General features: G+C 33.8%; 1 protein-coding gene across 1 annotated transcript; it reads right to left on the reverse strand.

The window, feature by feature from the left end:
• Positions 1–1,860: 1,860 nt before the first annotated feature.
• On the reverse strand, positions 1,861–13,423 carry LOC143913166 (inositol-tetrakisphosphate 1-kinase-like). The gene is made up of 5 exons (XM_077432808.1): positions 13,192–13,423; positions 7,091–7,189; positions 4,781–4,878; positions 4,412–4,711; positions 1,861–4,187 (listed from the first exon to the last, which is right to left on the reverse strand). Exons 1-5 carry the CDS (start codon positions 13,306–13,308, stop codon positions 3,680–3,682), a joined length of 1,122 nt encoding a protein of 373 aa, XP_077288934.1. The 5' UTR covers positions 13,309–13,423; the 3' UTR covers positions 1,861–3,679.
• Between the last annotated feature and the right edge of the window lie 2,864 nt (positions 13,424–16,287).

Genomic DNA, 16,287 nt, shown 5'->3' on the forward strand with positions numbered 1-16,287 from the left:
TACTTTTGACTTTTGATTTGAACTGGACGACTACTTAGAGAGATTTGAAAGCTTAAAAGTACTATAAATGAAAGATAAAATACCCGACTATAGATTACAATATTCATTTTGAACAGGAAATTGACATATTTTGAGACATTGACCGAACAACACCAAGATATAGAAAAATCACGCGATTTAAAAAACACATATGTATATCTCCGAATCTCGAGACAACCAACATTTTTTATTACCAGATTCGTGTTCACTGGGCTTAGATCTATAAGAAAAGTCATATCTTGTCTCTGAACCAAAAAAATCACCGAACCGTATTTATGTACTTTGTACAACACTAATAATATTTGTATCAAATGTACAACGTTTCTGGCCAGGATGGCGTATTGGGGTTACCTGTTGGGCCTTCCTGGTATAAATTAAAAAGGTAAAATAAAATATAAATCTACAAAGCTGCTACATTCAACTAGTTTTTTTTATTTTTTAAATAAATGTTAAGGACATAATTTAACAGTGTTAAGACATTGAAATGTGACCCGATATGACTTATGATCAATATAAATTATTATTAAGAATTATGCAAGATTATTCTCCAATCCTTTGTCTTCTCGCTTGCTTTTCAATTCGCTTGTGAGAAGTATCCGCATGAAGCAAATTACTCTCTGATGATTGAGAAAGTGCAAAAAGCATTTCTTCGTTTCCTATATAGGAAAGAATATGGGTATTACCCATATCTCTACCCCACTCCTTTCCTTTTGCGCATGCTTGGGTATAATTCCCTTGAACTTCGGAGAAACTTCTCATTAATTCATTATCCTGCTCTTACGTGGTAATACGTCATGCCCGTTGTTGCTGGAGCAGTTGGGAATTTATGTCCCTAATAACTGTGTGCGTGGTAGATATCATCATTTGCTGGCTGTACCTCCTGCCCGCACAGTCCTTTTTCGAATGGCTCCTATTCCAAGAGCTATTCGACTTCTTAATGAAATCGTTGCTGCCGAGACTGAATGTGATATTTTCCACCTTAGTGAGCGTAAATTGTCGGAAATTACTCTAACCCATTTATCTGGTAGTCTGCGCTCATCATTGTTTTCATGATTGATTGTGATTTATGAGTGAAATTTTGATTAACTCTCTTCCATTTGGGCCTTACAGGGATGTTTTGTATTTGTAGTTGTTTCTTACATATTTATTGAAACTGGCTGTAGGTGCAAGGCATTCCTTATGCTATATTTTTTATTTGATATTTTTACTTTATCTGTTATTATTAAATGCTATTTTTTATGTTTATGTATGGATGTATTTATGTTTATGTTCAAATGTATTTTTTTTATGTATAATTGATGAGTATATTATTTTCGTTATGTATTAATTTATGTTTAATTGTTATTTTGTTTTTTTTGTGTTATATTTTTTGACCATTGTGGCGCTTTAGGAATTCCTGTTATGCCACAATGGTCTGTTTAGAATAAATAAATAAATCATTTTATTTCAAATATATAATTTAGCAGTGATGTAAAGTTGTGTGTTGCCGCTTCAAAGGTTTTTTGCTGCCACACTTAAAGCATCGGCCACATTGTCGGAACCCATTTAAATCAATTTGTCAATCACACAAATTGAAGACACGCGGCCTCGTTCTAAAAAGTTCACTGTACGAAAATTGCTCATCACGATGACCATCCGTCAAGATTTATGACGTATACACATATAAAAGCAATAAGAGCCGGCCTAATTGTTTTCAACGCAATCATTAAATTGAATTTAATGCGAATACAAGTACTATAAGACCGTACTTATGTACATATCAAATAATATATTTATTAAATAGTGAACATTTTCATTTAAAAAGAAAGTTTTTTTGTTTTAATACATATATTTATTTTCACGACAGGTACATACTATACTTGAAAAAAGAATGTTACATTTTATATTTATGAAATCCACTTCAGCGCTAGCGCCGTATTATAATTTTCATAATAAATATATTAATATATATTATAATACATTTCAATAACTAATTAACGAATACAAGATTAAGTTTTGGTTATTTTTGAATAGAACTAAACAAACTTAAAATGAATTAATGTAATCATTAAATAGTACGTAATTAATGGATGGAAAAACATATCAAACGAAACAAAGTAATGCATTATAATATAATTCACTACACTGATATAAAAGTACGAAAGTTTAAAAATATATTAATAAGTGTATAATATCTCATTATTCATATACATATAAAAATATTGAATTTGAAGAGTACTTTTTCAAAATAAATGCTGCCGAATGAATATCGACACTCATGCGTAGAATACGTTTAAAAGATTATACATTGATAGATCAGCGGTGAATACTTTTGGAATATTTCGATCAGACACTGCTTCGTTGAACAATTCGGCACGGTATACGACTGACTGGCCCCCGGTAAAAATTGGAATTTGACCTTAAAATTGACTAAACCTCAACATACAAAAATACATTTGTATTGATCGCACAAAAAATCAAGCAAAAACGCAAGGGCGGGCGTAAAAAAATTGTGACATTTTCCTCAAAAACGCTACGATAGTTACAAAGTGAAATATAAACGTCAGAAACGCCCACACTATCGTGTGACAAAAATATAAACACATTGCATACATACATTTGCGGAATACTTATCCATTCTTAACATTACCCAAACCGACGTTTGATTGATAACAATGTGTGTATATGTTACAGTTGAAGTGTATCTTCTAGTTGTAATATATTTTGACTAATTGGAATATATTCCATCTAACCTGAAACCGACTACCATTATAGTTGAAGAGTATTTTCAGTTGTAATATATTTCGATTAGTCGGAATATCTTCCGTCTAACCCACGTAAATTGATTCATATGGGGAATTACATTCCAACTGGTCAAAATATACTACAACTGAAAATACAGCTCAACTATAAGCTGGTACAAAGTTAGATGGAGTGGTTAGTTAGGTTTTCATGAAAACGTCATTCGCTGGTAAATTGAGTTGGAAAGTCACATTTTTGTTTTGAACACATTCTTAGATACATCGTAATACAGTAATCGTTACCTTTATTCGTAATATCTAGCAAATATTAACGCATTATTGAATTCTAAAGCATTCGTAAAAACATCAAAACTCCAACTGTTATATTACAACTGGCGCACATTGTTGAAAGTGTATTTGCGCTTGTAAAGATATACTTTACTAGTTGAATTGTATTCGAATATGCATGAACTAAAACGCCAGTTGGAATACATAACGACTGAAAATACACTCCGACTGTAACATATATATTAAAATATTAGATGACTATGATTAATTTCTTATCAAAACATATATTAAAGATTATGTTTATTTTCTTATACTACATATATAAATTTTTCAATTATCATATGTACAATCTTCCATCTACATCTCGATCTGAAGGCCTTCATAGTATATATGTAATATAAAACAAAACATTCCTCCAAAGCACCACAGCATAAAATGTAATCAATAATATTCCAACTTTAATACTTCAATACTCCGACGTATGTATATCAGAATTGCATGTTTTCATTACATCAGTACAATACTACGATTTGAAAATATAATAAAATCAATACTTGATCGTTCATAACAATAATTTTACAACTAAGCAGCTAAATTCAAAACATCAGTCTTACAAACAAATTCTACAAGTGTTAGATTTTCTCGTAGAAGTCTTCGATTTTTGATATATTCAACTCAATCAATTTCTCCTTATCGTTCGCAACTGTTTGATGTTTGGCGGCGACGGGTCTAATTTCATCGTCTCTATACACTCGAACCAGAGTATTCTTCGACACTACCGAGTCCCGCATAGCCTCGTCGATGCAGTCGATCAAGTGAGCGAAAAAATTTGGAAAACCCTCATATCCCGGATAAAAGTTTATATCAATAATAGCGTAACGATTCGTTATATTATCTACGACTATGTCGATTCCGAAAAGCGTCAAATTCAACTCTTCGCGGAGGATCTTCAGCATGACTTCAATCTTCTTCTCGTCAAGGGTCGCCTTCGTCTCCACGTTCGGTATCTCGTGTGGATCTAATATGGACAAAGTCGACTGACTGTCAGCTTTACACACGTCTCCACTGTGGAAATGAATAGTTTCCCTTTCATTACAAGCGTAGAAATTCTTAAGGCTAGGTCGATCGGTTATATAGTATCTAAAATGAAAAAAATATATATTATTACATATATTATACTACTACAGAAATGTGTGGAAACAATTATACAAGTAGTAACTAGAAAATCAATAGTAAATATTCATTAGCTAAATAGCTATTCTACGTAGTTTGTTTCTAATTAGCTCGTGAATATTGACATTTCGATTAATATGGTCATTTAGAAAATACTAATGTGTACATAATTGTTTGTGAATTCAACACACCTGTTGCCAACGACAAATATTTTATACAAAACTGCATTGTGATTGATGAACTTTTGTACAATGCAAGGCGGTTTGCAATCAGCGAGGCCAGCCTCGTTGAAAATCACCGACATTTTGTGAGCCGACCTGGATCCGTGAGCCAGGAGTGTCTTGCAGACGACGGGAAACGTCACGCTACGTGCGAGCATACTGTTCAAATTGTCGTTCAGATTGTTCGAAGTCAATACGCAAAATCGAGGTGTGAACACACAGTTGGCTGAAAACGCAGGATGGTTCTCTAAAAGCGAATAATATTTATACCTAAAATCAAAATTCAATATTAAATATGTGCGATATTATAATTACACACTAGTTCAATTAAATGATTACCGATCGATTAGTATTTTGACGTTTTCTATCGGATCAATGACTATCATTTCGGGATGATTAGATATATACTGCTCCACGTTTTTCATCACCTCTCTAGCCTGAAAGCAAAACGAACATTATTATCACACAACAAAATTAATTTGAAAGATTTTCATTTAGTATTACATATAATGAAAATAATAAATAAGAAAATAAGAGTGAAAGGTTCATTCAACAGATTGAATAAAATCTTTAGTGTTTCGCATTTTATAAAACAAATTCGCATTAACCGTAAGCATTTATCATAAAATTGTACGAATTAAAAAATATATTATATAATTTAAAAACATAAATGTGCAATTAAAAAATAATTTCAAATATACTTAAAAAAAAAACAGCAATAGGAAAAATATATAATTAGATTATAAAAATAAAAGAACGTATAAAAAATCTTATGTTCCTTTAATATAATATTTGTACAGTTAAAAAAATAAAATAAGCAATACGACTAAAAATCTGGTTACACGACAATTGGTGCAAGTCCAAAAGGTTCAACGACAAAATGTACCCGAAAATTAGTGCGCTGACAAAATGTACCCGCGACAATATGTCGACGGAAATAATGTTCAAGCGACAAAATGTTCAAAAATCCTAAATTTTCCTATTTTAATGGAAAAAGTAACTTTTTATTGTATTATATGTTATATATCTATCGATGTATATGGTAATAAAGACAATTTTGGAGACGGTTGAGAAGCCCTGCCATATAAACTAATTCAATGTAATCTGCAGTTCATATGCTTAGAAAGTTTTTTTTTCTTCAATTTAAATAAGTAAATATTGGATACGGCTAAGAACCCCTAACATTTAAACTAATTCAATGACATCTTAAAATAATATTCAATGAGTCACAATGACATTCGCTTAAAATGTAATTGTTCAATTTAAATAAGAATATGTTGGTGCGGTTGAGAATACCTGTAATTTATACTAATTTAATAACATCCGCGATCTATACGATAAAAAGTACCATATACATCGATAGATATATTACTTATAATACAATAAAAAGTTACTTTTTCCAAATTTAGGGTTTTTGAACATTTTGTCGCTTGAACATTATTTCCGTGGACATTTTGTCGCGTGAACATTTTGTCGCGGGTACATTTTGTCGCGTGAACATTTTGTCGCGGGTACATTTTGTCAGTGCACTAATTTTCGGGTACATTTTGTCGTTGAACCTTTTGGACTTGCACCAATTGTCGCGTCCCCTAAAAATCTATACCAAATAAATAAAAAAATACTCGATCATTGGAAAAATTACAAATTCTTATTTTAATTACATAGGTCGGCATAGGATAATCAAATGCGGGCATTTGATAGGTTACTTTTAAAACAGAAAAAATACAAAGCAACCTAAAATGAATTAAATGCGCATTAACGCTAAGCATTAAAGATCCCGCATATGGGATTGGCAACCGTTGGCAAATTGGTCCACTCTGTACATATTAATACATCACTACTGTACATATTAGTACATCAATAGTTGTTTGATGTTAATAACTGGCGAGTTAAGAATTTGTGAATTGAACTGAAATTGGCTGTAGTTAAAACCATGGGATTTTTAACTGCGCACTTTTTAACTGTTAAATGATTGAAACTGTTTTTTTATTCACACTACAAATAAAATACTGTTCAATTTAACATTGTTTATTCAACAGAAATATGTTTATTTAATACGCAATTTCTTTTATTCTAATGCCCAAATGATTCGTTCTAAGGAACAGAGTTATTTTTTTAAATGCACCGTTAAATTGTACATATGTTTTTGTGTAATCATTAATTCGTATTAATAATCTTAACATTTTTGCAAGAAGAGCTGCAGAGTGCACACAAAGAGTGCAGTTTGACTGTCATCGATGCAATATTTGCAAGACTGGGCGATGATAATGATGATGTTATGTCGGGACAGTCGACCTTCCTGGTTGAATTGAGGCACATTGCAATTAACTCTTTAGTTTTGCTCGATGAATTGGGAAAAGGAACATCTACATATGACGGAACTTCCGCAGTGGAAGAGTTGAGTGGAAGGGGTTGACACACGGTGTTTTCAATTCATATTTTATGTGTAGTCATTATGTCATTTGGTACTTATGTACAAAAGTTTGATCATATGTTTCGCCTTGGGCAACCTGATGTGACAAATATGGTCGAGGTTAATATAAAATGGATAAATAAAAAAATATATGGAAACTTTTTCGGTGTCGATACTATGAAAAAATTAAATTAAAAAAACGCATTTTGAATTGCAAAAATTGAATAATGACTCACTTTGACATCGCCAGCGTCCGCTGCAGCTATTGTATCGGTCAATTTATGAATCAGAACATCGATTGGACCTTGTTCTTCTAGCGGTCTTTCTACATCTAACTATAAATAAAAAATAAACAGTTTTAGTGTACATATAATAAAACATATTGTCATGAATGTGTAATAAAATTATATTTGCATTTAATAAAATATTATGTCAATTTTGCAAATTTTAACACCTACATACATATCGTATAATGCCGAGTGATTCACGTTCAAATAAAGCTATATTTTATAATATTTTACCTTTGAATTGTGTTTTTGTATTATAAAAATATATCCTGTGTACTCGACAAAGAAGGAAAAACTCTTAAATGACACATTATATTACGATACTCACCTTACACCCGAAAGAAATAAACAATTGCATTTTATTCCGAATGAATCATGGAGATTGAATCGTTGAGAAATTTGCAAAGTGATTTAAATAATGATAAGAATTGAATGACAATGTCTGACTAGAATATTGATACTAAATATGTACTAAAATATTATATACTTGATTCGTCACCATAAAAATAAAGGAAAATACACATATTAATTTTAATATAAACGTACATATAAGGTCAACAAATTAAAAGACATAAAGAGTTTCAAGGAAAAATAATATTTTATGTGATTTGAAGGTAATAATAAAGTAACAAATGGTGCCTGGCATAATCCGAGTCGAATTTGGCAAAATCTGAGTATAATTTTAAATTAGACTCGGATTATGCTAGGCATATACATACATATATGTTCAATACATTGATATACAATATACGTATATTATTGATATTATCCAAGTATATACATAACAATGCATCTAATGCGTAAGAATAACTCATTACTGAATAAAAAATATCTAATTATTCCAGACGATGGGGAGTAGGAGTAGTTCCATCCATCGAACATACAATGAAGAGTGCAAATGAGAAGACGCAGCAGCAAGAAGACAATTAGACGATAAAAATACACGAAGACGTATAGAGGCTGCTCTCATACTGAGAATGGCCTCAAAGTGAAGCATGTGCTCCTCCACGAATATCTGCAACTCTTCGGTAGCCTGAAGAGAGCATGGTAGCAGTTATTATATTGAACCTTTACCTTCCTCATCGTCTGCCGCTTGTATCTGGTCCATAGTTCTCCAGTATATATAGAAGCTAGTACAAAAGGACATAAATAATTGTCTCTTAAGCTCTACACTGGAATGGTAAAACCGTCTCGCCAGCATATTTGCCTTACACAAATAGCTCTCCTTTGCCTTTCGATGTCACGGTCATCTTGACTTCCCTCACAGTTTCAAGATTACCTCCATCAGTGGCGGACGGTGGGTGTTAATACCGGGTGTGCTGTGTATGCCGTAGGGCATAGGGTATAAAATTAGCAATTAAAAAAAAATACTCGTTTTGCATTACAAAAATGTTTAATTTATTAGTTATTTATACATAAGTTCAATGCGACGTTTCTGAGACATAAACTTTTCAATCACGTCTGCATAGAATGTGTCTTTCTGTTTTAATTCCACCAATAACTTTTTTTCTATTGAAATTAAGCTAAGGCCACATAATCTATCTTGACCTTGCGTACCTCTATAGCAAGTTTTTATTCTTTTCAGCGCCGAAACAGAACGTTCTGCTGAAGCTGTACTGCTTGGTATCGTTAATATTAATTCTCCCAGCTTAAACACCTCTTTAAAACCAGATTCGAGGTTATTTTTTGTCATGAATTGTATTAATTCATGAACAGGTTTCTCTGAAAATTCAGAGCTGGAATATAGCACAATGAGTTCGTTTTTCAATCGAATATAATCAAACAGTGATCCATAAAAATCTTTTAATTTATTAATTAAAACATTTGGAAAATTTTCTTTATATTCGTCATATTTATCATTACAAAGAAGGTGAAAATATTCTAATTTGGAAAGTGAAGAATATCTACATTCGACTTGTGCGATTATGCTATCAACTATTTTGAAATATAATTGACGAAATGAAGTTTTATCTTCTACTTCTGAATAATTTTTTAATCTTTGTGGCCTACGATCATGATCATCATTTTTTTCATTTAAATAATTATTCCATAACATTTCAAAATTATTATCCCTTTCGTATTTCAGTTGCTGCAAAACATCATTAATTTTTTTACAACAATATAAAACGTCCGAAGATTTAGATTGAAGAATGTTATACAAAACATCAGTTATTCCAAACAGTTTTGAAAAAAATTGAAGAAGTTTAATTGTTTGAAAATCCTCTAAAAAGCCTAAAAACCCTCGTGCTTTTATAACAGTATCTGTGTCCCATAATTCACAATTTTCTATAACATGTCGAAAAAAATCTGTAAATTGACTTCTGTATTGTTGTACTGTGCTACTTAAACGAGATGTAAAATTCCACCTTGTGGGTGAATACTCTTTTGGAAGATTTTGAAAAGTATGTAGACAATCCATTTAAAGTTTGAAAAAATGATTTACTTTCTTTAATATCAGAAAGACCTTGCTGCAATACTAAATTCAATACATGAGCATAACAGTGTGTAAAAAGAGCAAAAGGATAAGCATTGAGGACTTTGGATTGCAAACCATTTACGTGTCCACTCATTACACTTGCTCCATCATAAGTCTGTCCAACCAATTTGTCTTGAATTTTAAATTCTTCAACTATGTTCACCACGTGACGGAATAGACCATTAGATGTTTTATCAGCACTAACGTCTGTAAAACTAATAAACCGTTCATGTACATTGCCTTTACATACAAAACGTAAAACTGTTGAGAGCTGTGATTTTGTCATTATATCTGAAGTTTCATCGAGAATAATAGCAACAAAACTTGCTGACTCTACTTCATTTTTTATATGAACTTTAATAACATGAGCGATTGCTTCGATTATGTCATTTTGTATACTTGGAGAAGTACCACGAAAGGTAGTAGCAGTATTTAAATGAGTATCTAAAACAGAATCATATTCTCGAAGAGCATTTAGATATTCAATGTAATTGCCTTTGTTTACGGAATTACATGACTCGTCGTGACCTCGCAGGGACAGTTCTTGTTTTCCTAGATAGATTATTGCGTTAATAATTCGTTTTAAAACATCTCTATTTTTATTTACTTGTTCATTATGTCGACTTATTTCGGCTTTACGTTGACTGTCAATTAATACGTCGATTCGTTGTTTGCCAAACATTTGTATGGAAAGAAATGATTGAACGTGTGCCTGCGATCCTTCGTGTTTCTTCAGTGCTGCTGTCAAATGGTTGAGATCAGCAAATCCTTCTTTGTTCCACACATTAATATCTTTGGAGAACAATAAACATGGCCAGCAGAAAAGTTTGGATCGAATTTCACAGCCTGTAATCCATTCGAATTTTTTATAATTTGAAACGCAAAAATGTCTAGTGTAAACTTTTGTTTTTTCTTTATGCAAACTGGATAAATTTGGAAGAGACGGACACGGTTTCCCATCTTTAATTATTTTTAATTTTATCTCAAAACTTCTATTTGAAAACGGAATAGTTAAAATGTCTTGAACACTGTTAGCCATTATTAGTTATTAGAGGTATGACTGAGATACGAATGACCATAAAAATACGAATGTGCGAAAAAGTACGAGACCACGTGTCGCATCGCATTGGTCAATTGCCGACTGTTGCGCGGTGCTCTGAAGTCGTAGCACACCGTACGTCTTAATATCGCGAACAAACCTATACAAGCGAATATCCGCCTGCACACTCCAACCAAACCCACCAATTTGCTGCACGGCATAGGTATTCTCTCGTCGCGGCGCACAAACTACATACACACATCACACAACACGCTGCAGACTGCACACCACACCATACACCATACATTTAGCGCACGCGGTAAATACACCATACACATCAATGCCTGTTTATACAACAACACATTATTTTGTATTAAAATACTACTTTATGTGGTCTTTGGTTTTCACGGGTGTGCGCCGCACACCTAGCACACACCCAATATACGCCACTGACCTCCATCCAAAATTAAACAATCATAACTACCATATCTTAGAAATCGAAAAGTCCTCGGATATGGCACGAGTCCACGTGTATACTTTGGGCTTAAATTATGAGGGGTAACAGCTTAAAATCTGAACAAACAGTTAGCAAAAAAAACTTAAAATCTGAACAAACAGTTTCTGAACAAACATATACGCATACGTATATGATATACGATGAGATAAGATATGCAGTGGCGGACTCGGACTGAAATCAGTGCATTCCAGGAGTCAAAGGGGGCCCACCCAGGGTTAAAAAAAAGTGCCCCCCCCCCCATATAACAAAATTTTCTTCTTTCCACCACGCTAAAAATCAAGGGAAAAAAATAAATGAAATTTTCAAAAATGGGAATAAAAAAAATTTAGGTACAAGAAAAATGGCAAAAGCAAAATAGATCCATAAATTTCATTGTATATTTCGTTTTAACCCTTGTCCTGGGTAAATAGAATGCATCATAAAAGAATGCGGCATAAAAGCGGCTTTTCAGCTTTTTCTTGGGGGGGGGGGGCAGGCAAAGATTGGTCAAATTGAATTTTTTTTCAAAAAATCTTTTTTATATCGGAATAAAAATGGAAAATATCCTTTACTTTATTGCATTATAAAATATGAAAAAAATAAGCTTATTTTTGAAAAAGTAATTATAAATGTAAAAAGAGAAAAAAGCGCCGCAGACGAAAATTTTTTTCCACAAATCTTCACATGGTCAACATTAATCGACCATCAAACTGAGTCATCAATAAACTTAATTTCTACCAACTGTCTTTTCACTTTATCTATGTAAATACATATGTATATACGTAATAACAATAGATAAAGTTTTTTTTTGTTTTTCTTCAAAGCACATAGCAGCGACTATTTTATTAGTTACCCAAAAGTAACATACATAAGAAATAAACGTAGCACTCATAGATCATTAATCATTAAATTCAAAAAAATGCATAATACTTTCAATTAATGTCAATCGAAAATCGGGATTTTTGAGAGGGGGCCCCTATCCTATATTTCTATTTACATGGATGTGTCTAGATTAGGAATAGATTTTATATTCGGAAACTGTTTAAAATTGTGTATTTAAATCTTACTATATCATCGAAGTATAATCAAATGTTATTTTGAAAATATGAAGTAAATTTAAATCGCTGGTTGATGATGAATCGTCGTATCAAAATTGTTTTAAGCAATTCTGTTTATATTATTCACGAAAATTTGTTTATTCCCATTTTTATTTCAGTAGTTAGTTGTTACATAGGTATTGGTATATACATAATATTGACGTTGGAAATGGGCCCACGCAAATGTTGAAACTTACATTTCGAGCCTAATAAAAAAAGTTAACCGATCCTTGGGCTGTTAAAGCAGGTATTAGTTGTTTGTGTATATCGTAAGAAATTTATTTTGTTGAAATACCCAAACTTTAGGTCCCAAAGGTGCAATATCCTATAAATAGTTAAAAAGTTATTTAATTTTACTGAGGGCCCATATTTCCCAACAGATAATGGGGCCCACATGCCATCGGGCATGTTCGCTTGTATGGCCAGTCCGCCACTGAAGATATGTATACATGGGTGAAAAAATAATTAAATTTTAAGTCATCATCGCATCATAATTTCGTTTAAACTATGCAAGTACGTGTATTAATTCGCATAAAACAGTATTGCGCAATGCAAAAGTTGCTGAAACGAGGTTATGACACGAATGTGTCGCGGTCTGAAAAACCTAACCTTAGCAGAGAACACGCAGAAGTTGGAGAAGCGTTTCGTAAGAATCGACAGTTGGTGGAATATGTGTGTGTGTGTGTTTGTGTGTGATTGCGAATCAAAGTCACGTATGTGGAAAGCGGGGATTGGCGATGCGATGCGATGTGATGCGTTGCAGGTGGACTAGATGGTTACCAGTTGAACGCTTCTGCACGTGTTGACATTCGAGCAAAGTGGCAGTAGAGTGGACGAATGGAATTGTCGAATGAGAGAATGAGAGAATGAAAGAATGAAAGAATGAAAGAATGAATGAATGAATGAATGAATGAATGAATGAAAGAGTGTGAATGAATGAACCTTGAAGGGGAGGAAGCGTTCGGGCGCGCAGGCCTCCTCGAGCAGATTCCACTTGAGTTTGAGCAGCTTCTTGTCGGAGAGGCCGAGAGCCAGACGCCGCATCGCGCCAACTTCCATGACGCGACATCACCCGTGACGCGTCACCCGTCACCCGCCAAGCGCCGAGGAGACCACACACGGCGCCACTCGGACGCACACTGACGTTTCTCTCACAACACGCACTGCTGCCAACTACCCACTGGCGACCAGCAAATGCCATCCACTGGCTTGGCCATAGCGTTCGTTTATACGCACACAGCTGACGGCACTGTTTTATTCTCCTCTTTGATCTAGATCAGTGGTTCTTAACCTTGTTGGAGGTACTGAACCCTACCAGTTTCATATGCGCATTTACCGAACCCTTCTTAATTGGAAAAATAAAATATGATTTTTTTCAAATTCAAAACATAGGTATCTTATTATCGTTTTTATATAATGATTTAGTCGACGGACACTCGTAATTATGTATTTAAAGCATTTTATTATTCTTTACGTAAGAAAAAGTAACGCTGATCAATCGAATTTAATTGCATTATTACTTGAATAAGTTGAATTAATTACATAAATGGCGTATTGATTGCTGTTCGTCAGTGCTTTGTCGCATTGGATTATTACTATAATCTCACAAAGATCATTATATCTTCTGTAATCTAATTGTAAATATATGGATGTATTTTTTACACAATTCATTAATCAATCAATATATTGTGGCGGCTCGCTTATACGACATGGTCGAGTTTGGTTGCCTTCCTGCGAGTGGGGACCAACCCGGCTGGGTTCGGAGAGCCACTACTCACTCTGTCTTCAGCTGTCATATAATAAACACGTGCATTAACATGCCAGTCGTCTCATTCGTTCATCCTCCATAATATATATATATATAATATTGTAAGACAGGGAAGGTATGTTGACCGTATCCCGGTCTAACGAAACACGTGTTGTGTAGTTTGAAAGAGGATCGTTTATTTGCGTTCAATTGGTACAATGGTTATTGTATGTACGAAGAGGTTTCTTCGGAGATGTGATCTGTTTGAACTCCAGAGGCTCACTCTGCCGGTGGAGGTTGCTGCGTTGCTTTATAAACGTTTTGGGTTGAAATGTGCCGTGTGCACATCTTTTGTTCTTGGTACTCGCGCTGCCCTAGTTATGTTTTATGGGTTCATACGCCTGGACGTAGTTCGTGGTTTTTATGGGTTCAGTGTGTTCTTCCTTTGTTTCCCAGATACGTGCATAGAAACACGTGTCGACCTTTTGACGAGGCGAGCGTGTGCCATGCGTTAATGACTTTCCTGGATATGTGTCGCAGTGACCTGATGAGATCATTTCAGTTGTACTATATGCCTACAATATATATGTATATCAAGTAATAAGAAAAAACAAATGAATTCCTAGGAAAATAATTTAAATATTTTATTCATTTCTTTTTTAAAAACAAGATCATAATTATATCGCACTTATAGGAAATGCTCTAAAAATATTTGCAATGGAAGATAAACGAAAGTGTAATTAAATATGCTTAATTCCTGTTAATTTATAATATCTACATACATACAGTGTTGTTATTGAAGCTAAGCAATTAAAATTACACAACAATTCACAGAAACTTTTCGATAGATGTTTCAGGTGATAGATAGGTGTCTCAAAAGAAAGTTTATATTTAGTGGATCGATTAAAAAAAAAGTAAGCCGTGTATCGAAAATTGTTTATTAATTATTTAAGTACACAATTTGGGAATTTATTTCTTAAAAATAATACCGTCCAAATGAAGACCCTTGGGTTCGCGGCACTCATTTAATCGAACAGTAGAATTACTTATGACGGCTCGGCAGGTGGACTCAGTGATGGCTGCCATTTCGTGACGGATATTTTCTTTCAAATACGCCAGGGAAGTCGGTTTATTGACAAAAACTTTAGATTTAAGATAACCCCATAGGAAAAAGTCCATAGGGGCATGAGCGCCCGCAGAAAATTTTCTAAGGGGGGGGGGGCAAAATATTTTTAGTAATGTTTTAATGTAGTTTTAATTTACTGTAGCGTATTTGTATGGTGGACGAACGGACAGGACACTGTAGTAATGAAGGGCATACTGAAGCAACAATTTTTTTATTAACACAATATATGTATATAACAAAAAATATTACAACATAAATTTAAAATAAAATTTATTCTTTAAACAAGAACTGAAATCGTCTGTTATCGCTACCAAACATATCGACAATTTTGTCCATAAAGTCTTTTTTGTTACAGTTCACTTTGTGTCTGTGTACGATTAACATGCACAATTTAGACAGACGTTCATCTGACATTGTAGATCTAAGCCATATTTTTACACGACGTAATGTGCTGAACGATCGCTCCACCGTACATGTTGTTACTGGTAATGTTAGCAAAACTAGTAAGGCATACCTGACACTCGGATTAAACGTTGTAAAAGGTAACAAGTCGATGAAATTTTATATTCTCGCGTTTTCCAAAAATCAAACCAACTCAAGGCTTCAGTTTCAAAATTATCAATGTGGTATACCTGATTAATAGTAGACATTATATCCTTAAGCTGTTGACGATTCTGTTGAAGGATGTAGCAACGCTAAGTTAAATTGTGCACGGTTGGCTTCACATAATCGACTCTCCATTGAGTTAATTAGAGAATCTAAGTATGGAATGTAAACTGTTTGTCTGAAGTACTCTTCAACACTTATGGTTCCCGGATTACTTCGATGCTTTTGTCTTCCACAATGTCTTGGGATAATCAATTCAATATCCACTTTCTGTGCGAGTTGTACTGTTTTCTCAAAAATATCCCTGAAATAGTTATCGGAATCACCTCGGTGAAGTTTTACTACACTGAGCAGGCTTTGAACTTGCAGTTGGGCTTCTGGAAGATCAACTTGAACAGCTTGAAGAGCCTGAGTAACTGGTTCCAGTATGGCAGAGTACTGCGACTATTATTTGACTATTTTCAATCAATCCAGGGGGGGCACGTGCCCCCCTTGCCCCCCCCCCCCCTGCGGGCGCCCATGCATATGGGTTAAATCAGGACTGCGTGGAGGCCAATTT

This window comes from Arctopsyche grandis, chromosome 6 (assembly GCF_051622035.1).
Source record: "Arctopsyche grandis isolate Sample6627 chromosome 6, ASM5162203v2, whole genome shotgun sequence".
Classification (NCBI taxonomy): domain Eukaryota; kingdom Metazoa; phylum Arthropoda; class Insecta; order Trichoptera; family Hydropsychidae; genus Arctopsyche; species Arctopsyche grandis.

Excerpts from the sequence above, each read along its gene's own strand:
- LOC143913166 (XM_077432808.1), bottom strand. The coding sequence starts at position 13,308 with ATGGAAGTTGGCGCGATGCGGCGTCTGGCTCTCGGCCTCTCCGACAAG. Across the intron at positions 7,190-13,191 it reads AACGCTTCCTCCCCTTCAAG|TTAGATGTAGAAAGACCGCT; the intron begins GTTCATTCATTC and ends TTTTATTTATAG. Across the intron at positions 4,712-4,780 it reads GTCAAAATACTAATCGATCG|GTATAAATATTATTCGCTTT; the intron begins GTAATCATTTAA and ends TTTTGATTTTAG.